General features: G+C 41.0%; 1 protein-coding gene across 1 annotated transcript; it reads left to right on the forward strand.

Annotated features, from left to right (window-relative positions):
• The first annotated feature begins 4,941 nt into the window (after window positions 1–4,941).
• Window positions 4,942–25,675, forward strand: LOC113524355 (TBC1 domain family member 8). The gene is made up of 20 exons (XM_034304259.2): window positions 4,942–5,805; window positions 9,562–9,672; window positions 9,817–9,935; window positions 10,188–10,416; window positions 11,381–11,603; window positions 12,062–12,269; window positions 13,050–13,226; window positions 13,318–13,443; window positions 13,579–13,705; window positions 13,842–14,050; window positions 16,316–16,433; window positions 16,947–17,232; window positions 17,693–17,798; window positions 17,967–18,065; window positions 20,059–20,127; window positions 20,250–20,466; window positions 20,698–20,763; window positions 20,965–21,051; window positions 23,224–23,324; window positions 23,649–25,675. Exons 1-20 carry the CDS (start codon window positions 5,679–5,681, stop codon window positions 24,015–24,017), a joined length of 3,174 nt encoding a protein of 1,057 aa, XP_034160150.1. The 5' UTR covers window positions 4,942–5,678; the 3' UTR covers window positions 24,018–25,675.
• Window positions 25,676–25,741: the final 66 nt, after the last annotated feature.

Genomic DNA, 25,741 nt, shown 5'->3' on the forward strand with positions numbered 1-25,741 from the left:
ATGAGAAAAAAATTTACCTTTAGTGATTCCTCCTTGTGCGCTAAAGTTTCTGTCATCTGATCATACTTCAACTTCAGGATACTGTGAGCCTCCCGCTCTCGCTCACACTCCTAAAACACAGCCATGGTGCAGAAGAAGTTTAAACTTTAGTAATTAATGTTCACATCCACAGGGAGGCTCTTCAGTTCCACTTTTTGAAAATGTGTGTTAAACAGCTGCTGTGATGTAATTAAACCTGATATATTCAGTTGTATAATTTTGTTCCAACATTACACATCAGGCAAAGGTGCCAATAAATACAGGTTAAGCCTGATTTATACTTCTGCATGTGAGTCTCTGCGAGCTTTTCAGGAGGCTGCGTGCCGATGCTCCCACAGGGAAGTATTCATGCTTGCACATAACAAGAGTGTGTCTTCTAGGAGGCACTGTTGCATAAACCACAGAACCACAGAATTTACTTAATTACACAGCAAAGAAAACCTGAAAAACAATGCAAGTTCTGTGTTTCAGTGTAGGAATAATAAATAGAAGATAACAAGGACATCATTTTGTTTTGAAAAGTGCTGAGGAAAAAAAAAACCTTCCGTGGTTAATTATAAACCAAGTGAATTCTCACTTAAAGCATTTCTGAAGTGTTAATTGGGAGTCCATTAGAAAAAAAAGTAAAGTGTGCGATCCTGCAGGATTAAACTGGCCATTATAATGAACTACAGCTGTTACAAAGCCTTGCAATTTATATATTTGTTAGTAACACCATATCATGATTGTAGCTTTCCATTAATAAGTCCATTATACAATAACATGATCATAGTTAACTCTTGGGAGGACTGCACGCTAGCATGTGTCTGCTATGCTACGTTTACCCGTGAACCACCTCTCTGCATCTCAACGCAAAGACACGCTAATGCAGAAGTATAAATCAGCCTGTAGCTGTACTATTTATTATTTTTGACCCCTTGTTACAAGGATAAGGGAGACTTTTTTTCTGTTTTTCAAACTAAAGGAATGGTCAGAGAAAAGCAGATTTACTGAAGGGGAAAGGAAGGTTTAATGCGAAAGAAATGCATTTGCTTCTGACAGCAGTTACAACTTTATCTAGGTGAATTTTTAACAATTTTTAAAACATATTGCAGACATGTTTTCCTCAGTATTTGCTATATTGTTTGGTACTCATATGTATGGTACTTATATGAGACTTTTTTTGCTCACCTTGGTTTTTATCTCACACTCTCTGTGTGTCTCACAGAGCAGTTCCTCCAACTCCCTCACTCTGTCCTCCAGGTTGGACTTCTCCTTGTCCACCGGAGCACTGGACCCCACGTCCTTCTGATTCCTCTCCTCAGCCTCGGTCAGAGAATCCTGAAAGTGCACCATCCAAATGTTGTCAGAGCTATTTTGAGTGTGTACTTTTACAGACACATTCAGATATTTTTGAGGACTGACAAAGCATTCAGGGAGACAAAACAGTACTAAAGAAGAATGAACTATCACATCAGTTATGCAAATAGCCTGAGATTTTCTGGAGACAGGTGTAAAAGACAAAAAGCTAGCTTGCGTTTGTTGGATATGGGCTGTGTACTTAATAAATGTGTAAAATTGTGTAGAATTGCTTGTACTATATTTTAAAACCAAAGTAAAACATACAGTGCTGTTAAATTGACTGTAACACCAGACACCACAAACACTGGAGCAGCGATGGAGCCTCATCTCTTTAGACAAAACAGTGTAGTTTCATTAGTATCAGTGAACCAGGATATACACTCACCGGCCACTTTATTAGGAACACCTGTACAATTGCACATTCATGCAATTATCCAACCAGCCAATCACGTGGCAGCAGCACAATGCATAAAATCATGTAGATACAGGTCAAGAGCTTCAATTAATGTTCACCTCAAACATCAGAATGAAGAAAAAGGTGTGATCTCTGTGACTTGTAGCATGGTTGTTGGTACCTGATGGGCCGATTTGAGTATTTCAGAAACTGCTGATCTCCTGCGAAAGACTGGAGAAAGACCAGGTGATTTTTTTATCTAATCTTCAACTGTAAAGTTTGGGGGAGTCTGTGCCCATGATATCCTCAAATTCCTGTTGTTGGATGCCAGGAGTGGAACCCAATGTCTTCTGCTGTTGTAGCCCATCCACCACAAGGTTTAATGTTTTGTGCATGCTGAGATGCTTTTCTGCTCACCATGGTTCTAAAGAGTGATTGAGTTACTATATCCCTCCTGGCAGCTCTGGACATTTCGCTCTGACCCTCTCTTATCAAAGAGGTGTTTCCACACACACAACTGTTGCTCACTCAGTGTTTTTTGTTTCTCGCACCATTCTGTGTAAACTCTAGAGACTGTTTGTGTGAAATTCAGAAGATCAGCACTTTCTGGTATATTCACACCAGCCCATCTGGTACCAACATCCATGCCACAATCAAAGTCACAGAGATCACACTTTCTTCATTCTGATGTTTGATGTGAACATTAACTGAAGCTTGTGAGTCTTATTACATATTTAACCTAAACTGTAATCCAGGACAACGACTAACACCTAGCTAATACCTAGCTCCTAGTATTTACCTAGTATTTTAATACTTAGCTATCAAAGTTAGTTAGATAGCTGGTCAAAAATATGGTCTAGCGGCTGAGAATCCCGCGTTCTCATTGCTGCGGCAATGGGTTCGATTCTTGGGGCAGGGAACTAACCAAGCCACTGGGAATGTACTCTCAGTGTGGGTCCTAAGCCCTGATAAAATGGGAGGGTTGCATTAGGAAGGGCATCTGGCATAAAATCAAACATGCGGACCAATGATCCGCCCCTAACGACGGAAAGAACAACAATGTTTGTTTTTGGTGTTGCCCCAGAGGATGTGCTGGAAATATGGCTGTAACAGACTGTTCTACTCAGAGCGATGAGATGTAGAAGTAGAGACGTAAGTGATTGTGGTTTGGTGAGTACCTCAGTGACAGCGCTGTCAGTCTGTGTGACATCTGCATCAGACATCATGTCTGACTCCACCAAAGCAGAATCTGCACACACCACCTGCACTGGGTCTAAACACAAGCACACAAACACACAAATATACCACAGGAACCTGCACTCATCAGAGTGGGAAGAACATAACATCAGTACTACTGCTCTACTCTGGATTTCACACTGTAAGTGTTTTGTTCTTCTGATCCTGGTGTAAGTCCTTGTTTTTAGAAAACTTCAGTCAAATGCTTATGAGGGGCTGAAAAATTATACTGAGCTGAAATATCGGAAATGTGATTTGGATGAAAATACAAAAGAAGGAACTGAACTGTGAGGACTGAGAAACAAACAGAGACATGGAGAGAGAGAGAGAGAGAGAGAGAGAGAGAGAGAGAGAGAGAGATGGAGATAGAGATAGAGAGAGAGAGAGAGAGAGAGAGAGAGATGGTGTACCCTCGGTGAGAGTTGTGTCCGCGCGCTCTGCTCTTCTCTCTCCATCGCCTCGCTTCTTGATATAATAATAAACTCCTGCGGCTGTGGCTGCAGCTCCAGCCGCATACAGCAGGGGGCGCAGTGGAAGCTCTGCCGCCCGAGAGCGAGTTAAACTCCCTGACTGTTGCATTGCAGCGCTGATACCCAGCGGTTACACGCAGCCTGTCAGGCAGAGAGCTCAGATAAATCCGCCTTTCTGTTCTCCAGCTTTTCCCAGCGGCTTCTTCTGTTGCGTCACAGTGACAGGAAACACTCCAGAAGACACGCAGATGCCTTCACTTCACTACATCACCGTTGCTCCTAATATAACCATCACCTTCTACAACCCTTAACTAGAGCTATAACTGGAGTTATAATTATAACTATAACCTTCATCATCATCATCATCATCATCAGCAATCATGAAAGATGGAAATCTGCTCTTTTTATGATGTTTACAAGACCAGACTTTTTATTTCATTATTTCTTTAATCATTTCTTTTTTATTGATTTTATCCTCCTCTCCTTCTGTCCTTAAAATGACTATTATATGTAATATAACTACAGTAACACCTAAAAATATTTCTAAACAAATCACATCCAGACTTATTTATACAGTGCTGCAATATAGAGCTACTTCTTTCCACCAGTATGCAATAAACTTGGAGAAAATATTATCATTTGGGCTAATTAAATATATATATTAAAAAAAACCCATTAAATTATATATGCATAAAAAAGTATTAATTCATTGACTTAACAGTATCAGTATGGAATCCATTTTATATTATTGTTGCAATAAATAAATCACAATAAGAACCTATTTTATTGTGTGATTTTTTTATTAAAGACTGGAAAATACATAATGGGTTTGTAAATTATTTACTTAGAATATATATATATATATATATATATATATATATATATATATATATATATATATATATATATATATATATATATATAACAACCAAAAAGTGTATAAAATACTATCCTGTTAAAATGGTTCTGGGGTCAAGACAGAGATTTAAGCGATCCTGTAGATCTCTCTTCCTCCGACTCAGTAGAATCCAAATGCAGAACAGATAAAATTGCTGTTTATCAGGAAAATAGACAGATACAGCAGCATTTATGGCATCAACAATAAGCGAAAAATGTCTTTAATATTTAATGTGACTAAATTCAGTCTGAAGAGAATTTCTCTCTGAGGTAAATTTTATTCTGAGGTAAATTTCTCTCTGAGGTAAATAAAATACATGTCTTATATAATACAATACATGTCTTATATAATATAATACATGTCTTCTCTCCCGTTGGTTATCTGGACCAATCCAAGAGCCTCCTCACATCCGGGCTTTCGGTTCTGTTTAAAACTCTTGGGCTTCGTTTCCATGAATTTAGGTGTCGACTCCGATTGTCTGGGAATCGATTCTAAGAGTCGGTTCAACATTGATTTTTCCCCAATACTTAAACCCACAGGTCAGAAAATGACATGATGCACTACTATGACTTCTGGTACGAATGACAAGAAAGCATTAATTAATATCAAACACTGAAGCCATTTAATCTAGCCGTGTAAAGTTTAAATCGGCTCATCTCCTTCGAAAAGGCAGATTTAAGATGATTAAGCATTCGTGACAGTGTTTTCCAGAATGATTTCCAGAATATTGTCAGACTGTTTGTGTTTATTGGAGATGTTTGGCAGACAGGACAGAGACAGACAGAATCTCCTGCTTTCTTTCACCAAACAACTTCAGCTGAATCAGTTTGGAGCCGAATCCTGAGTTTAGGAGTCGACTCCTTAAACCCTAATGAATCCTAGCCAGGCAGTTACAGAAGCACTGAATATCTGATGGAGGCAAAGTTGAGGCTTTATCTGTGTAAGGTCAGGGAGTATTATCGGGGAATAAGCAGACTGATATCGGTAGTTAGGGAAGATTTAAAGCAGTGAGATTTTATAGACCGCGACTGTACGAGAATCAGCAATAACAACAAACAAGCAAACAAACGAACAAACAAACAAAAAAACAAACAAGGTACTCTTCCGGGGGAAAAAAATATATTATATCCCTCACCACACCACACACTGGGAGTCAAACTGGGCGCAAATCACTCGAAATGCCCTAAAAGTGGTTTGTAAACAATGCCTCCGAGTGAAAGGAGTGCGGGGAATTTACTTCCGGTATCGGGGCGTGACGTAGGCGGCTGGGTTCCTCCGGCGCGCTGGTGTGTGGAGAGAGATGTGGCTGAATCCGGCCGAGGTTTCGCTGAAAAATGCGCTGAATCTCTGGATCACGGACAAATCTAATGATTATTTCCTGCTGCAGCGAAGAAGGGGACATGGAGACACCGGGGGCAAATTCACAGGTGGGTTTTGAAGCAGTTAAACCTGCTGAAAATGGTCTTTATTTATGCAGCTGTGTGACATGACAGCTCCAGGCATACTGAAGATATGAAGCTTATCAGACTTTTTATATATATATATATATATATATATATATATATAAATACATACATGTGTGTGTGTGTGTGTGTGTGTGTGTGATTATATATTTATATATATAATCACACACACACATATGTATGTATGTATGTATGTATTATATATATATATATATAAAGGTGAAAACAAATAGAATGGGGTCTATGAATATATTGTTTGTTTGTTTGTTTTCTTTTTGGCTGAGAAGGAGTAGGAGAAGGGGCTGTTGTGTCAAAGGCTTGGGAATAAAATTGCAGAACAGGATTAGTTGTGTATCTATGCAAATATCACACACACACACGCACTTAAACACACGTTCGTTCATCCATCCATGTGAGAACGCAGTGCCGAATCTGAACAAAGGCTCTACTGCGAAAAGGTGTTTTTTTTTTTTTTGGCACTCCAATGGGGTTTTGCATCCTGAGAATTGTATTCTTGAAAGTCTACTGTTTCATGTTCACAACAGCTGCCCTCATTTCCAGACTAAAAAAAAAAGCTGTGTGTGTGTGAGAGTGAGAGAGAGAGAGAGTGTGAAGGAGAGCTCCAAACTCATATTTCCAGATAAGGAAAACCTGTGTTTTCTTTCTTTCGTTCTTTGCTTTGAGCTTCTTGGTAAGCTGTATAATGTAAACAGTCCCGTGAGGAGGAAGTGTGTATGTTGCAAAGATGGGAAAAAAAAGGCCATAAAATGTATTGCCTATAGCATGTGATTTAATGTTTACTCATTTATTGGTTAAGCTTATACTCAACTACTGAATCCAGAGACTACGTGCAAAAGCTGTTAACGGTTATTTTTAACCAAATTTGGGAAATAGTTTCTCCATCTTCCTGTTTCAGTCTCACACAGCAGCTGGACTCGCACCTGTTGCGGCAGGGGCAAGTGTATTTGTTTAAGATAGCGAGCCGTGACCCTCAGTAGACTGAGCTGACTGTGGTTTTGTGACGGGGAAAAAAAAACTTTTTTTTGTTCCTGTGTTTGGTGGACATGTGGTGACACTTTATGCTACATGTTTACAGACCCTTTTTTCTCAGCAAGTGACTTTTGTCCAGCGTTTGCATTCCCGAAAGTCCACACACTTCTCCATGACGAGGGAGAGCGTGTAGGAACAAAAAAAGTGTAAAAAAGAGAACTGGTTGTTCACTTTCTTTCTCTTTCTTTCACTCTCGATTGCTCATTCCTTCTTTTCCTTTCAGAAAAGCTAAATGTCAGTTTTGTACCTCTGGAAAAAGTCAAACAGGAGCCCTTTTCTTCTTGGTCTCCTCCCATAGCTCTTTTTTCCCCCGAGAAACGATCATGGACTTAATGCTTTTATTCTCCTGGAACCTCAGGCTTAAATGTCTTTCCTAACCATTTGGTCTACAATGTTCGCCTAAGAGTTACTGTTGTTGTTGTTACTTCTTGATCAGGGTCCAACCCATAGAAATGGGGCTTTCTTGGGGGAGAATCATCTCCATACTCTGCATTTGCTTATCTAAAGGTGTTTGGACATGGAGAGGTTTTTTTTTTGGGACTTTGCTGGAGATGTCGTGGTCCAGAGCATCTCTGTGGTCATCTTTAGTTGTCCTGATATTGTAGCTCCTGCAGGTCTTTCAGTGCCTGTATGCTAATGCCGCATTGTGCCAGTTGATGTTGTTGTTATTATTATATAGAGTTTTGTATTTATATAGAGTATTCAGTTAAGGTGGGGCCATAAGTCTATTTTCATCCTTTCCGTCTTTTCCTTAATCCATAAGCTACAGGCACCTGAGCTCCTATTATGAAAACAAGGTCCCGTGCCAAACCCCAACACACACACACACACACACACACACATGCACACACACCCCCGGAGCTGTTTAATGCTCACATTTCAAGATTTTAGATTGCTTTGAAGAGCGGAAATGTCAAATTAGGAAAGCCCACATGCGAACAGCGTGACTCCTATTAGCCAATAAATCTGACCTAGTGTGCCTTCTGGTCATGAATGAGCAAAAGTGATCAGAGGCCTTCTGAATCCGATTTTTTTTCCCCACATGTTTAATCTTTTTTCTGACTAAAAACACACGCGTCCTGTGGTGTGATACGGTCAGTGACGTGATTGGATCCCTGATACACACACCAACCAGTGACAGAGGCAAATTACTGTGATATAATAGGAATAAAACACTTCAGGATGTACTTTTATTAAAAAGTAATCAATGTCAGGATGGTTACAGTAACTCCGCTTCACATCAGGACACATCACACTAGCCCATTGTTCAAGTGTCTTATTCCTTACATATTCTTTAGAAGCTAGCTACAATATCTGTAACATATAGCTAGAGCTTGAATGTGTTATATTTGTAACTTGTATAAAGCCAGTGGCGTGTGTGTGTGTGTGTGTGTGTGCGTGCACGTGTGTGCGGTGTATATAATTTACCCACGTATGCAGTCATACAGTTACACAGTTTTGGTGCAGAGAAAACTGGAGATCTTATCGGAATGTAGTCACACTTGTTCTGAAAAATTTCAGAGAAACTGCACAAACATTTCGAATTGCAAACCTTGTGTATTTGTATTGACATCAGTAATTAAACTGAGTGACTGAATAATTAATGCCTCATTTTTTTTTTTTTTTTTTTTTTTTACAAAAAATATACATTTTTGTAATACATTTTTGAGGTATTGTCTCTGTCTTTCTGATGGTCTGATGCCTGTCTGTCTTTCTGACTGTGTAGCGATTTGTCTCTGATGGTTTGTCTGTCTGGCTAATTATCTCTCTACATGGATGCCTGAATATCTCTCTGATTGACTGACTTTAACTGTCTGAAGGTCTGATGCCTGTTTGACTGTCTGTGTTTCTAACTGTCTGTCTATCTGACTGTATACCTGAATCTCTGTCTGTCTGTCTATCTGAAGGTCTGACACCTGTCTGACTGACTGTTTTTCTGACTCTGTGTCTGTCTGATTGGCTGACTCTGATTGTCTGTCTGTCCAATGGCCTGTCTGAAAGTCTGACTGCCTGTCTATCTATTTGTCTATCTGATGATCTGCTGGTCTGTCTGATAGTCGGTCTGTCTTTCTGTCTGATTGTTTGTCTGTCTGTGTGTCTGTCTGATGATCTGCTCGTCTGTCTGTCTGGTAGTCTGTTTGACTCACGATCTGTCTGTCTGAAGTTCTGGATCATGATCTGCTCGTCTGTCTGTCTGGTAGTCTGTTTGACTCACGGTCTGTCTGTCTGAAGTTCTGAATCATGATCTGCTCGTCTGTCTGGTAGTCTGTTTGACTCACGGTCTGTCTGTCTGAAGTTCTGTCTCATGATCTGTCTTATGTTCTGTCTGTCTCATGGTTTTTCTCAGGTTGAGTTTCATGGTCTTTTTCACGGTCTGAAGTTCTGTCTGATGTTCTGTCTGTCTTGTTTTCCGGGTGGCTATAGCTGAAGGGATTAGTGTAGTTGTAGCATGTGGTTGCTTTTTTTATTTAGTCTTTTTTCCATTTCTTTGGTTTGAATACTGACGAAGTTTCAGCACCACCTGTAACATGAATGCAAAGTGAAACGGGAGGAAAAAGAAGTAAAAAGTCATTGTCCGCAACAGTGGGGTGGTGCGGCCCATGGTTTCTGGCTGACTTACTTATTTGTGAGCCTTATGGAAAAAGTGTGTGTGTGTGTGTGTGTGTGTAGGTATGTTGGTGGGAGCACTGGACACTGTGTTGGACTCAAACGCACGAGTCGCTCCATTTCGGATCCTTCTACAAGTTCCGGGTTCGCAGAGCAGCTGGGTCATCGCTAGCGGTACGAATTTTTATTAATATGAATATTATCATTGCAATAAAAATATTATAATTTTTACACGATTTGGACACAATTTAAATAATGTGTATGTATATCTGAAGTGTTTGTGTGTGTGTGTGTGTGTGTGTGTGTGTGTGTGTGCAGGAGCCACAGCTGAAGAAATTCAGAAACACTGGAAATGGCTGGACCAGAACTTGTTGCCGTACATGTCGGTATTTGAGAACAAGCAGGATGCTGCAAGCTTTGCACAGGGCAAAGTCAAGGTTCTCTCTCACTCAGATTCAGATTTTTAACAAACATACACTTACAGGTGTCACCTTCACTACAACACACACACACACACACACATTATGGCTAATGTACAGCAAACTGTGGAACCTTCTAGGTAGTTTTAGCCAGTTTGCTAGCTAGTATCTGATTTTACAGTAATTTGAGTTTTTTTTAGACATTACACTACTGTTTTGCTGTTAAAGAATTGGCTAAGACTGAGCTAGCATGTGTGTGTTAAATCTCAGGGCCTGATTGCTGAGGAAGTACTGGTTGGCCAGGCAGCGCTGGATGATGACCCAACCCGTTTCCGCGAGGCCATGGTGCGATTTGAGCAGCGATTTGGCCTCCCGCTGAAAGAAAAATTGGTGGCTCATTACTCCTGCTGCTGCTGGAAAGGTCGAGTGCCACGTCAGGGCTGGATCTACCTCTCCACCAATCACCTGGCTTTCTACTCGTTCCTGCTCGGAAAAGAGGGTGAGCACCCTTGTTTCTCTCAATACTCCCAATAATGGTAGGTAGTACTTATTAATAGTATGGTAAATGGTACACATTCGTAAATGATGATTTTTTTTCCCCCTAATGCATTTTCCGAATGCGCTAGTTATCTATGGTTGGAGGAAATATGCATTTTCTTCCGTGTTGTTGCAGGTGCACACGGAAAGTACCGCTGGCCCCCGGTCATGCTTTTAAGGGTTGCAAATTTGCGTTAAACCTTTTAAAACTTTAAAACTTTAAACCTTATTTCTGCATCCGGACTGATAGCTCAGTTTGTCTTTGTATTATGTAAACAAGATGCCTGTACAGTACGTTTGAATTTAGTGTTCTTTAAAACTGCCTTAGCTATACTGTAGGCGTCGTGTTCCTTTTTCTTGGAAAAAAAATCTGGTTTTGACTGGTTCTGCTAATGAGAAACTTTGAGATCTTTACTTTAATACATTTTTTATTTGTTATTTTCTTACCTCGCTGCTGCTGCCCCAGGGCTTTACTACTGTACTACATTCTACCCAGGAATAGACACCTGTGCACACGTTACAACGTTATTGCTTAAGAATATAAAAATACGCACCGATAATTGTTCATAGTTGATGCAATCGATTATGTCGACTAATTAGTTGCAGCTTTATACGCAACATATACAGAGGGGTTGAATAAAATAATATAATATTGGTATATTTGTCCATATTTGGCCTGTTTTTAGATTCCGTCCTTCAGAACCCTCAGACACAGGGGGTCTAATCAGGTTAGGCAAATGCTAGTATCGAATACTTATATCAAAGTAGATTTCTAACGTTTTATTGTATGTTACAATGTTATCATAACTTTTTTTTTTTTTTTTTTTTTTTTTTTTTAAATGTATGGCTCCATGGTCACTTGTTATCTGAAAAGAAACTTTGCCAGCTCCTCAATCCAGACTTTGTTTCATTCCTTTCATGTGCAGTGAAGCTGTTGATCCCGTGGGCAGACGTCACGGCTCTGGAGCGCGCCACTTTTGGTCTCATCAACGATGCGATCAGAGTTCGGACGCGCCAAAAGCAGCGTGAATTCTCCATGTTCCTTGATGTCGATGAAGTGATGACCGTGATGACTCAGCTGGGCGATATGGCGCTGCGAAGACTGTTTGATAACGGCAAAATGGAACCGGATTCCAACATTACTAAACGGTAACACGACCCCCACGCGCACACACACACACATACACACACACACACACACACGTTTCTCTTAGTATCAGAATGTGACACTGACCAGACGTACACACATACTTGTGCAAGCAACTTCAGTGTGCGGCTTCTGTTTTTGCTTCACTTCCTCCAAAGGAAAGGAAGGATGTAAAGATAAGGAAGAGAAAGATTGAAGAAGGAACAGAAATAAGTAAACAGAAAGAGAGTGAAGTAAAAATGTCTTCCCCGCTTTGCAGTGCGTCAGTGCGTGAGATCAACCAGCGAGTGTGTATGCTAATGTGTGGTCCAAGTGTGTGCACGCACTGTCGAGCTATATTAACCTAACTGTGTGTGAACAGTGGCACTTGTATATTTATAAAATGGCTGCAGTGAAGCTAGGCATGCTTACTAATCTAGGCCATAAAGTAAGTGTGTGTGTGTGTGTGTGTGTGTTTTAGGGCACTGGAGCAGCAGGCCCTGTGCCAGTACGTGCTGTCACTCTTCGGCCTCCCGCGTTCTGAGACGCTAAAGGAAGTGATGCGATGCGCAGCTTGGACGCCTCACGCCCGATGTCACACCCCTGGGAATCTCTATGTTACGGAAAATTACATGGCCTTCAGCAGCCTTCAGGAGGGAAACTGCACCCTCCTCATCCCGCTCGCCGAGGTACGGACAACAATCGACCGAATCACTGTCTGGAAATAAGAGAAACTACGACTTTTTTCTATACTTTTGAAGAAGATTGTAGCATTAATAACGTAATTGCATGGAAATGTAATTATGATCTCTTGGGACTTTGTATTAAAAGTGTATTTGGTCTTTACTTGGCGTCTAATTGACAGTAGCACTGAAGATGTGTCTGTCTTGATGGGTTTATAGTAATGTGCTCATTCTAATACGTTATCGTTTCTATAGTAACAGCTCATTCACGGTGCAGATGCTCCACATAAATTGGCTCATAATAAACGTATTTGAAAAAAACTTGATGTTACTTAGTGAAAAAAATGCTCCAGTTGTTGAAGTGGAGAAGTTTTCTGTGAAGAGAGTTTTATGTAACGTTTGTGGAAGGAGTGTCCAGTGTACACAGGAAAGTCTTCAGGACACAGGAGTTTACACTTTCTGGTTTCTCAGTAACATGACGAGCTGCGTTTTTTTTTTTTTTTTTTTTGCCTACTTCGAGCGAGAGAAATGAGATGCTGGTGAGAGAACATCTGTTTATAGCTGCTAAGATGAAAGTGAGAACAGGAAATCACTTGTCTCTTGGATGTTCCACAACATAGTTTCTGATGTGTAAGAGAAATGAAACAGTTTGACACAGTTGCTCACCCTGTCGTTCATTAGTTTCCTATAACAGTATGACCCCAAGTGTTTTATTCCTTCTAATATGCATGTGTTAGAAGGGCTGCAGCTCTAACGGATTATAACAGGTGTTACATGTGCTTTCAGGTGCAGTCTGTGGAGAAAGCAGAGAGCACTGGCGCGCTGCCGAACCCTGTGATCATCAGCGTGCGCTCGAAGCGGGCTTTCCAGCTGATCGAAGTGGCGCGACGAGACCAGCTGGTGGAAAGTCTGAATGCCCGTCTCCGAGCGCTGCGCTGGCACAGCAACGGCAAAAAGCCTCTGGTACGGTAGAGCAATGTGGATCATGTTATCGTGCAAATTTCAAAAATAAGACTTTTTCCGTGTAATTGTGCCTGTTTGTTTGTGTATGCAGATTTCCTCCACTCCATATTATACATTTTGCTACGACACGGACGACACTCTCCATCCCGTTATTCTCGAGGAAGCGTTAATCACCACATTCCATACCAGCCAATCAGAATCCTCCGAGCTCAGGAGCGTGAGTATCAGACTCAACCCTGGGCCAAGGGAATCATTTATTACACTTTTTTTGTTATAATTCTACTTTTTGTTACATCTTGGAAAATTCTCTTCTCCATTGAACTCTCTGCTGCATGTTCTTTCTGTGTTTCAGCTGTGGGATGAGCACTTTGAGGAGTTCGGCCGCGGCGTGCACATGTTCCGCACTGAGAAAACGCGAAAACTGGTGGCTGCGGGCATCCCGGAGTCGCTGCGTGGAGAGATGTGGCTCACCTTTTCAGGTAAGAGAGCTAGACCAGTAAAAAATTTGTGTGTGAGAGAAAGAATGCTATAAAGCGGGAGCAAGTGTGTGAGTGAGATAGGAAATCGAAAAAGAAGCGATAAAGAAAGGTGTGTGTGTGTGTGTGTGTGTTCCAGATGCACGGTCCTTTCTGAACACCCACTCACGCGCTTACTCTGATTTGCTGGCGGAGAGGACAAACGAGCAGACGAGTGACGAGATCGAGAGAGACTTGCGGCGCTCATTGCCTGAACACGCCGCGTTTCAGAGCGAGACGGGCATCGCGGCGCTGCGCCGCGTACTCAATGCCTACGCCTTCCGCAACCCGGGCATCGGCTACTGCCAGGTAAACAAACACACACACAGAGTCTGGCTCTGGTTATATCTGTTCTATCGGTGTATAACGAAGCCCTGCAGCATCTGGAAGAAGGCTACGGCGTATCTGGGCCACGTCTAACGTGGGTTCATGAGCAGTTAATTCCCATGAGCCATTAGACTCCTAAACAGATCTGTCTGGTGGCCTTTCATTTTTTCCACTCTGCTGTTCTACCTGTTCCACCCCCCAAGTACACATTCATACTACTGCTCAGGAGAGTTTATACTATCAAAATAATACTCTAGCTTTTTATTTATTTATTTTTTTAATAAAGCCTGCTTGACCAGACTCGACATCCTGCTGCAGGTGAATGCCGGGTCTGATTGTTTTGGGTTTAACCCTTTCATGAGCAGCGTCTAAAATTATGAAGAGTTGATTTAAGGCTGTTTAAAAAAATAATAATAATAATTTTCTGCTAGACTCTAATAAACATCTTAGCAAATTTTTTTTTGAAGATTTTTATTTATTTTTTTTTTTACTGCACTGTACAACAGTCCTAAACTGTATACATTTTGTAATATGTCAACATTCATATGTTTTGTTTAAAATGTTGTCGTCTATCATTTTGGTCATCAACATTAAATATGTTAATTTTGTTTATAACCACATAGGATTTTTTTTTTCCAGTATAATGTATTACCCTTTTTCTACTTCTGGTATTCCTATACATGGGCAACCAATTTACTTGTTAATAAAAGTGATATTTAGAAAAAGTCAAAATTTATATGACCTGAAATTGTAAATAATAAAAAAAGAAGTTAGGGTTAAATAATTTATGCATGAAAGGGTTGAGTGGTGATTTCAGAGGAGCTAATAAAGCTCCATATCAACAGTGTGTGTTTCAGGCTGGATAAGTGTGTGTGTTTTTTTTTGTTCTGTGTTGTACAGCGTCTCATGGGTAAGGTTAGGTTAGGAGTTGGATCGGTCCAGCTGGACTTTTGGTTCTGCAGCAAGGAATATCTCAGTCTTTGTAGCTGAGCTTTTTTGTCCTTTGGGTTTTTTGTAGATGACTATGATGGATTTGGGGCAGATGTCTTTCTGGCTTTCAGATCACATATCCAACCCAGTAAACATGTCCTTTAGCTATTGTTACCTGTAAGCTGTCAAGAGGTTGCAGTCTGCCCAGGTGGGGTTTGTAATTTTCTGAAGGAAGCAGATGTGAGACGCTTTAATATGCCTGATGTAGGAGTGATGTAGTGTCCAGGCCTCAGCACTATAGAGAGCCACACAACTGGGTAAACGTTTGTGTGTTATTCTCAAAGATCCTGGAATGCAGCTGATCAAAGGCCATAAAGGCCTTGCATTAACTAGGCAAGATGCTTCCTAGGTAGCAGAACCTTGAGAAGTGAACCTGAATCTATGGTGAACTGAGGAAGTTGAAGACTGTTGTTAGACAAAAAAAAAAATATATTCTTAACGAGCAAGCCAGAGGTGATGGTGCCAAGGGAAAACTCCCTGAGACAACATGAGGAAGAAACCTTCAGAGGAACCAGTTTCAGATAGGGAACCCATCCTCATCACTCCAGGTAGTGCGATTATAAATCATTTCTTTTCTATAACTGTAGACTATAGAGTCATGCAGTGCTAAGTGTTTTGGTGTCTTGAAAGGAGCTTGAGTTAGACTTATTAGACCTAGTACACCACAGACCTTTTGTATGGCTGAGGGTGAATGAGCAAGAAGAACACGAATGTGTGAATATTATAGTTTGTGAATGGCAGAAATCTTGTTTTACCTTGTATTATATCCCACTTACGAGGACTCCTGCTTCCATACCATGCAGTCGCGTGAAAATGTTTAAACTGGGTAAAATGTTTAAACCTGTTTAGCCGTTGGCAGACAACTGCTGGATCCCACAGTATTGAAAGCCATTGTCACGTTTATGTAGACAGTGAAGATGTCCTTGTTGTGTGCTATCTGTGCTTCTTCTGGATTTATTGAATGCTAGATGTACTTCTGTTGGAGGATGTTCTCTGTGGTGTGCTGTTAGCTGACGATTGGTATCACCTTGCTCGTCACAGACAGGAAGGAGATGCTGCAGTGATTTTTCACCTTTATTCCACTCTCCAGTTGCTGAGTGCACTGGACGAAGTGGCGATGTTGCTGAGTAAAAAAGGTTACCTCAACTGTGATTGAAAGAAAACATTGCAGTTATAATATTGAGACATGACTCCACAAGAAACCTTGTTCAGTTCTCTGCTTCTTATGGGTTTGGTCTCATGTGCTTGTGTGTCCAGTCTATGAACATTTTAGCATCAGTGTTGCTGCTCTACACGAGAGAGGAAGAAGCGTTCTGGCTGCTGGTCACAGTGTGTGAGAGAATGCTGCCCGATTACTTCAACCGCAGAGTCATTGGTGAGTGTGCGTATGTGTGAAAAGCACAATGTCGAGGTATTTATAACAGAGCTGCTCAATTTGTGGTTTTGCTCGGTGTTACCAGTACAGCGTTGCACGGTTGTGTGTTTCTCTGCTGTGCCCTGCGTTTGTTGGGGTGGGGGCGGTGATGAGGTTTAACAGCTTTTATTTTAACTGCAGCTTTTATTTAAAAACCGTGAAAGAGCCAAAAGGTTTCCATTTTCTTACTAAAGGTCAGAGTCAGATTTAGGTGTAGGCATGGCATTAATTAGCTACATTAATAATTATGTCAGTGGAAGGACCTCACAAGGATAGTAAGACAAATCTGTGTGTGTGTGTGTGTGTGTGTGTGAGATTAGGTGCATCTGATTAAATTTTATGTAGTGGTAAAAGTAGGGGTATGTTGGCTGTTGTTCAGACGTGTGGAAAGTGACTCATTATAAAAGAGAGAGAAATTTGGATGTTTTCTTTTCTCTCTCTCTCTCTCTCTCTCTCTCTCTGTCTCTGTCTCAGGTGCTCAGGTGGACCGCTCAGTGTTTGAGGAGCTGATCCGTGAGCGATTGCCGCACCTGGCCGAGCGCGTCCCGGACCTCTCCGCTCTCTCATCGCTCTCGCTCTCCTGGTTCCTCGCTCTGTTCCTCAGCGCTGTTCCATTCCGTAGCGGCCTGCGCATCCTTGACTGCTTCTTCTGCCACGGCGTCAAAATCATTTTCCAGCTGGGCCTTGCTGTGCTTGATGCTAACGTTGATGAAATTTGTGCTAGCACCGACGATGGTCAGTCTCTGATGATACTGACCAGGTATGTACACACACACACACACATATTTATTCACAACATCACTCTTGCTGTTTAAGCCATCTGGGCTCTCAGTGTGCACTAGAGATGGTGTGATATTTTAATTGTTATCCTTATCAACACTGATATTGCATAATAGTTATGATCCTTGTTTAATTACAAATATAGGAGCATGTCTATGTTTATGTCGACCTTTTTTTTTTTTGTCAATTAAACTAAATTTTAAATTTAGTTAAATTTAGTATGTAAGCATTCAGTCTGACAATAAATTTGGATAATAAAGCAAATAAAACAAAATATTTATTTCCTGAATTTCTTTTTATACATTTATTATATTTTAGTACAGTCTTTTTTCCAAGATGTACATGTAATTTAAAAGAATATAATTTAATGTTTTACAGTGGTAAAGAATAACTGACTTCACACATCACAGATTTTTAACTGTGTGTGTGTGTGTGTTTAGTTTCCTGGAGCGTGTCCGAGACGATGAGGGGTCGTGTGTGAGTTCTGAAGAGACGGGGCCTGCAGGACACATACAAATCAGTACTCTCATCAGTGATGCATATGAGGTGTGTGTGTGTGTGTGTGTGTGTGTGTGTGGTGCCAACCATAAATTAACATCTATAAAAAAAAAATTACTGTTTTTTTATTTAAAGTTTATAAGGTTTTTATTACTGATCAGATATAAAGAGACAGATTATTAAAGTGTGTGTGTGTGTGTGTGTGTGTGTGTGTAGAAATTTGGGGACCTGACAGTAAAGCAGCTGGAAAGGATGAGATCGAGACACAGAATCCAAGTGCTGCAGGCCCACGAGGACACCTCTAAAGAGAACACAGTGAGAGACACACACACACACACACACACACACACACACACACACACACACACACACACACACTGATGTTATGTACCATATTTCCAAATAACCATTTGAGGAGCCAATATTCAAATATTTACCTTCAATAAAGCGTTTGCGGTACGATCAGTATTTCTGTTTCTTATTACGCTTCATACCACAGTGCTGTTGAATTCTCGAATCTGATTGGTCAGAAGGTGTTTGTCAATTTTCTGTAACAGCCTTTCTGACAGGAGTAGGAGACAAATCGCAGGTTTATATTAATGCGCTTCTTCTAATAGGTAATCTATTAATCTAATAATCAGCTTCGGGGATCCACTTCATCACACCACCCCATCGTTGATTATTTTCCTATAACAACATGTCCTCAGGTGTTTTATTCCTTATTGCATGGATCAAACATACAAACACATGCATCACCACCAACAGGAAGAAAAGTTAATTGCAGTAGTAAGATAATATGTGATTAATCGTAAAAATAAATAATTAAATAACAGTAATGAGCAATTTTCACGCCAACACATGTCGTCTAATTGTAATTTGGAGAATAGATTATGCATTAAATCACTCACTTTCGAGGCAGTTAATGTACAGGTAATGTAGCACATGCTTGAGCTTCTTGAATGTAATGGAATACACATTGGGCCTCAGTCATCAAGCTGGATACGAACGGATTTATGCGTAAATCGTTCATATGAATGTTTACATAACAAAAATTCGGTATTCCTGGAAATTTGGAAAATCCTGTAAATTCTGAAAAACGTTTGTATCCTACTCGTGCTCCTGAGTGTGTGTAAACTTACGCATAAGAAGACTAACTAATGTAATCCTCGACTTGATCGACTTCAGATTATATAATTTGCATGGATTCCTGCATTTTTATATATGGAATATACTGTTGAGTTGAAATTGCTGATTTTTATTACGTTTACAGCGTTTAGCAGATGCCATCATTACAGAGGCGCTCTGGAGTCTCTATCAAAAACACATCCTCATGCTAGTTCAGTAGGTCAAAAATAATTAATATGATTGGCATTAATTAAAGAATATGAAAAATAAAGAAAGCCAGCCAACACAAACCCATAAATTAAGACAAATAAAACAAATCATTTAATTATAACTAAAGAAATGCCGGCGTATAAACAGAGGACGGGCCGGTCTGTCTGCGCAGAGCTGTAAGTCCTAAACAAATACACTCCCTTATTGCTAATAATATTATATATTATTAAATATATTTATTGCCATAGAGGTCAATTAAAATGACTTCCATTTCAAGCTTTACCCTGATTGCTCATTTCGTGCAGTGGTCTGTGCACTCGACCTTTTTTTGGAGGTTTGCGGGTGTCATGAAATGAAAGTGAGCTGTGTCAGGAACGCTCTTTGCACTTTACAAGTGATCACACAAGTATGCACATGAGTACAAAGAAAATCAGCGTTTCCAAAACTTTTGTAAGCCTCTTGGAAATTTTAGTTCGGTTTGGTTTACGCCAACATTTACACACAACTTTAATAAAGGAATGATAAATGAGGCCCCCTGTCGTTGTGCAGAACAGCACAGAGGCACTTCAGCTTCAGCTGTATTGGAGAAAGCTGGCTTGTTTTATTTCATATTCATTTCTTTCGCCGTACTCCACGTTGATAAAAAGTGCCACAAGCGAGATACTGGGCTTTTTTACAGGGAAGTTGTTTACCGTATTTCTTTGTTCACGCATGGCGACGCTAATTTACCTTTATGTAAATAAGAGTGGCCATGCGTGAGCAAAGAAATTTAGTATGTGTGGGATTAATCAGCGTCCATTGCCTACACTTGTGTGATAAATGGCAATTTTCTCACGCGCAAACTTGCACCAGACATGCCTGGTTTTAAAATTTTTTTTCTTCACTCCCTTATGAATATCTATATTATTTTATTATAGGATGATTATGTTATTTATTTGCGTGTTATATATTATATGATGTTGTGTTTCCGTAGCTGCGTCTTGTCTCGCCTGGTGTCTCGCTCTCTCAGGAGAATCTATCAGAACTCTACGACCTCTTTAAGGTGTGTCTGATATTGCCATGTAATTAATGATTGTTTGCCTGTCTCCTGTATGAAAAAATAAAATCACTTTTAATAAATGGACTGTGTGTGTGTGTGTGTGTGTGTGTGTGTGTGTGTTTCAGACGGAACATTTCATTAACCTGTACTGGGGAGACGGAGTGTGTTCTGCCTCTCTTGAACAGTACCAACTGGACCGAGCCCAGTTTAAGAGCCTCTACCAGCTGCTGATGCCTTGGCAGTGTGGATCACACACAGATACAATGGCACAGAGAACCTTCAACCTGCTGGACCAAGATGGACAAAACCACATCACATTCAGCCAGTTTGCCCGCTGGATAGGTGTGTGTGTGTGTGTGTGTGATATAAATACACCCCATAACTGCTTATTTTCCTATAATAGCATGTTTCATTGTGTTTTATTCCTTCCATCATATCACACAACCAATCAACAGCAGAGACGCTGTTTTTTCTTTCTTCATGTGACTGAGAATGAAGGAGATTATCATAATAAACAGGTTTTACTCTCCTGTCTCTCTCTCTCTCTTTCTCTCTCTCTCTTTCTCTGTGTAGACACTCTGTACTGTGAAGAGCTGAATGAGAAAGTCCGGCTTCTCTATCGTCTCCACATTCCACCCGGTGAGTTTAATTACTCCAGCTGTACATCACAAGTCTGTTACTAAGATTAAATTAATACAACTTTTGTCAAATCATATTTCTCAGTCTCTCATAGAAAAGATACACAAATAAATTGACTGAACCCACTAGAAATGTATTTTTATAATGAAAGCCCTTAAAACCGCAAATACATTTTTCATCCATTGTTCTTGTTGCTTGTAGCCCTGACTGAGAACGAAGGCAATCCTTCTCCTGTGAAGGCTCCCATCCTTTCCACCAACAGACCTCTCTGCGTCAACCTGCCCAATGGTACCCAACATTAAGTAAAATTTGATGTAAAAAAAAAAATATATATATATATATATATATATATATATATATATATATATATATATATATATATCCAGAGTAACCACGGTGACCTTCAGTAGTAAATGTTGAGTTTTAGTACAAAGTTTCCTGGAAAAGAGGATGATTTGGACAATTTTGTTTCCAAAAAAAAAATAATGTTTATGTTAACTCAAGGGTTCAGAGTTGTCTGAAGGTACACTATATTACCAAAAGTATTCGGTCACCCATCCAAATGATCAGAATCAGGTGTCCTAATCACTTGGCCTGGCCACAGGTGTATAAAATCAAGCACTTAGGCATCCAGACTGTTTTTACAAACAATTGTGAAAGAATGGGCCGCTCTCAGGAGCTCAGTGAATTCCAGCGTGGAACTGTCATAGGATGCCACCTGTGCAACAAATCCAGTCGTGAAATTTCCTCACTCCTAAATATTCCACAGTCAACTGTTAGCTTTATCATAACAAAATGGAAGAGTTTGGGAACAACAGCAACTCAGCCACGAAGTGGTAAGCCACGTAAACTGACGGAGAGGGGTCAGCGGATGCTGAAGCACATAGTGCAAAGAGGTCGTCGACTTTCTTCACAGTCAATTGCTACAGAGCTCCAAACTTCATGTGACCTTCAGATTAGCCCAAGTACAGTACGCAGAGAGCTTCATGGAATGGGTTTCCATGGCCGAGCAGCTGCATCCAAGCCACACATCACCAAGTGCAATGCAAAGCGTCGGATGCAGTGGTGTAAAGCACGCCGCCACTGGACTCTAGAGCAGTGGAGACGCGTTCTCTGGAGTGGTGAATCACGCTTTTCCATCTGGCAATCTGATGGACGAGTCTGGGTTTGGAGGTTGCCAGGAGAACGGTACATTTCGGACTGCATTGTGCCGAGTGTGAAATTTGGTGGAGGAGGAATTATGGTGTGGGCTTGTTTTTCAGGAGTTGGGCTTGGCCCCTTAGTTCCAGTGAAAGGAACTTTGAATGCTTCAGGATACCAAAACATTTTGGACAATTCCATGCTCCCAACCTTGTGGGAACAGTTTGGAGCGGGCCCCTTCCTCTTCCAACATGACTGTGCACCAGTGCACAAAGCAAGGTCCATAAAGACATGGATGACAGAGTCTGGTGTGGATGAACTTGACTGGCCTGCACAGAGTCCTGACCTGAACCCGATAGAACACCTTTGGGATGAATTAGAGCGGAGACTGAGAGCCAGGCCTTCTCGACCAACATCAGTGTGTGACCTCACCAATGCGCTTTTGGAAGAATGGTCAAAAATTCATATAAACATACTACTCAACCTTGTGGACAGCCTTCCCAGAAGAGTTGAAGCTGTAATAGCTGCAAAAGGTGGACCGACATCATATTGAACCATATGGGTTAGGAATGGGATGGCACTTAAGTTCATATGTGAGTCAAGGCAGGTGACCGAATACTTTTGGTAATATAGTGTACATTCACATTTGTCATTTGGCAGATACCCTTAGCTTGAGCAACTTACAGTTATCTCATTTATGCAGCTGAGCAGTTGAGGGTTAAGGGACTTCCCCAAGGGCCCAGCAGTGGCAGCTTGGTGGTGCTGGGATTTGAACTTGGCCTTCTGAGCAGAAGGTTATGACATCTTATCCACTGAGCTACCATTTCCCGCAAGTGTCAAAATTCAATTTTTAAATAGGGCTGCTAGTTAATTAATAATATTTATTGTACAAATAAACCTGTAAATGCTCGATTTATATGTGAGTGTCTCCTCATTGAGCTTTCACAGCTCACACAGATCATAATGAACAGCAGTTCAGTTTTGAACAGAACACAGACAGTTGTGAACAAGTAAAACACAGCCGTTCTTGGTACTCCACACAAATCCTGTGCAGATGTGTTAGAGCAGAGAAATAACTGTGCCTGACTTCCAGGTCTGGACTTGGCACCGCTGCCTCATATCCTGCTTTAGCACTCATCTGTGTTTTTTTTTTTTATTAGCTTGAAAAAAAAATTTTTATTTGAATTTTAAAGGCTTCCCAAGGGAGAGACAAACGTCATGGAGCTCTTCGCCCAATCCAATGCAAATAAATTACAATTACTCTGAGAAAGCTGTTGAGGATTTGGATTATATCGGTTTGGTTTTGCAATTGTTTTTCAGGAGAGGGGAAAAGCTACGAAGAGCAGCTGAAGCAGATGTTGAAGGACTTGGGCAAGGAGAAAGACAAAGGCGTGGAGAAACCCCTCCCTCACATGAAACAGGTGAGTCCTGGTTGACCAGGCCAGATCGGACCGGACCGGATCGGATCAGATCGAGTCCTGGTCAGCCAAGCCGAGATAAAGTCTTTCAGCCCAACCAAGTGAGATCAGATCATTTTCATTCAGGTCCAGACGAGCCGGCTGCTTGTTGCACAAGCTGAACATAAAGGCAGGGTATAAAGCTGGTCCTAAACCATACGCTCAAACTAGTTAGTTTAAAACTTCTACATCTGTGAATGAGACACATCGACACGCAGGGAAGCAGTTAATGTCTTCCACATAGCTTTTTTACAGAAGGAAAAGTGACCATTTTTCTTTCTCCAACAGCGAGAGTTTGTGCAGTTTTGCAAGACGCTCTGCAGCATGTTCCACGGCATCCCCGGGGAAAACGAACTCTTCCAAGCCATTGCTGTGGTCACCAGTTTAGTGCTGCAGATTGGTGAGGCCCGGCACAAGGGAGCCGAACCGAAGGAATCGGACCAAACAGCCTCTGTTTCTGGGAGAGGAAGCGTGTCAGATGCAGAAACTGATTGGACAGTGAGTTTTGAGCAGATCTTGGCCTCGCTGCTGACCGAGCAGGTACTTGTAAACTTCCTGGAGACTCCAGTGGATCTCAGTGGGAAGATTGCATCGGCGAAGGAGAAGCAGTATCAGCAGCGTTCAGGACTGCTGATGGTCCAGCACAGTGTCAGCTGAGACCTGGACCTTCCTAGACTGGTCTCTGTAGATGCTTGAGTAACAGGAAGCTGTGATTATGTAGCCATTTTCTTGGGTTTTGCTCAATCCATGGTTTGTAGTGAGACAGAAGAAAACACCAGGGATAGGCTAGAGGCTAAAGTATGTGCCATATCGAGACAAAAATGATGTTTCAGCTGATCCCTGAGGAAACAGAAGACGTAAAAAAGATTGTACGCTGGAATAAAAGTATTAGAATCAATAAAGTCCTTCGAAATAGGGGAAAAAAAATTTAGTTTTCTCAGTTGATGTTCCAAGAAAGAATGAAATAATATTGGTTCATCGACCATTAGTCGTTTAAGTCCTGCAGTGATTCAATCTCAGTTCTGTAGTTCCTCACATTCAGCTCAGTTCTAGAACTATGAAAGAAAAGAAGTACAATCAGAGAGAATTCTAGATCAGTATTGTCCTTCTAGATCTCTAAGATCACAGAATGATTCTAAATTCCATACTGAATTCTAAAAGAGTCTTGGCTGCTGTTGTTGAACAGCACCAGCTGAGATATGGACCAGCTCGGGTTGGTCTTTTAACATCTTTTACCTTTTATTCAGAGATGGTCGTGGTTTAATTGTACAGTGGTTCCCGACCTGGCTACTGGAGCACGACTGCACTGCATACATTACTATTTTTCCTGCTCAGAACTCTTATTGTTTTTACCCCATTTTTGGTCAAGTTGGTCATTTGCAAATTACCACTGACCGACCTGCCAGCTCTCCCTGATCACACGACAGCTGGAGATCTGCCAGCCCTGAAGGGGGAACAATGTGTAGTCTGCAGAGGGTTTAATGTTTTTGATATAGTCCTTGCACAATTCACCTGCATAAGGTAGAAACTGTATTGCGATTATCACCAGGAGCTTTTGGGAGGGTGCGGGGGAGGGTGTATGGGGGGTGTATGAGGGTTAGGAGGCAAGAGGGGTTGTACGGTGAGCTGCCGCTTGCCTGGCAGTTACTGTGAAACCCCGTATGTACAAACGTACCTCAACAGGCTTGGCCACGGTTTTTGAATACACCTTAATTAAATACGTGGGAATCAACGGTGTACAAATCGTATAGTGGGCTGTAGGCTATACGTTCTGGCTACTACTGTTTCTCATTGGAATGTGGGGGGGGGGGGGGGGGGGGGTTTGTAAGTGACACATCGCTTGCTAATATGATTTGTACAGGGAAGGGACTAAAACGAGATTTAAGTAGAGTATCTGATCCTCTTGGTATCCCTGGAGGACCATGAAGAGGATCCTACTGGCCCAGTGATGACGGAAATGATCTGCATCATCACCTGGTTGTTTCTGGACCATTAGAGGGAAGCTGGTCTTTCCTTAATTAAATAAACCACTAAACCATGGGGCCAAAGAATTTAAAATGTGATGTTCTTATGTCAGTGATGACAATTGCATCTTAAAAAGAGAAAACAGTGCCTTAAAGATTAAACACCACACTCTTGTATGTAGCACACACACCACTGATGTGAGGAAATAAAAGTTGCTGTCTTTTTATTTTTGATTGTTTATTTTTTTCCACAATCTTCAAAACAAGTCCAAAATGAAGTGTTTTTTTTTTCTTTTTTTTTTAATGTCAATGCTAAGTGACTGTTTCTGTGAAGCATTACAAAATTCTGTACAATAATGGTAAATTATCTCCTGTTCCTGTGTATGATTATCTTGTAAAGAAATTCTTTAAAAAAAA

The sequence above is a fragment of the Pangasianodon hypophthalmus genome, chromosome 5 (genome assembly GCF_027358585.1).
Source record: "Pangasianodon hypophthalmus isolate fPanHyp1 chromosome 5, fPanHyp1.pri, whole genome shotgun sequence".
In the NCBI taxonomy this organism is placed as follows: domain Eukaryota; kingdom Metazoa; phylum Chordata; class Actinopteri; order Siluriformes; family Pangasiidae; genus Pangasianodon; species Pangasianodon hypophthalmus.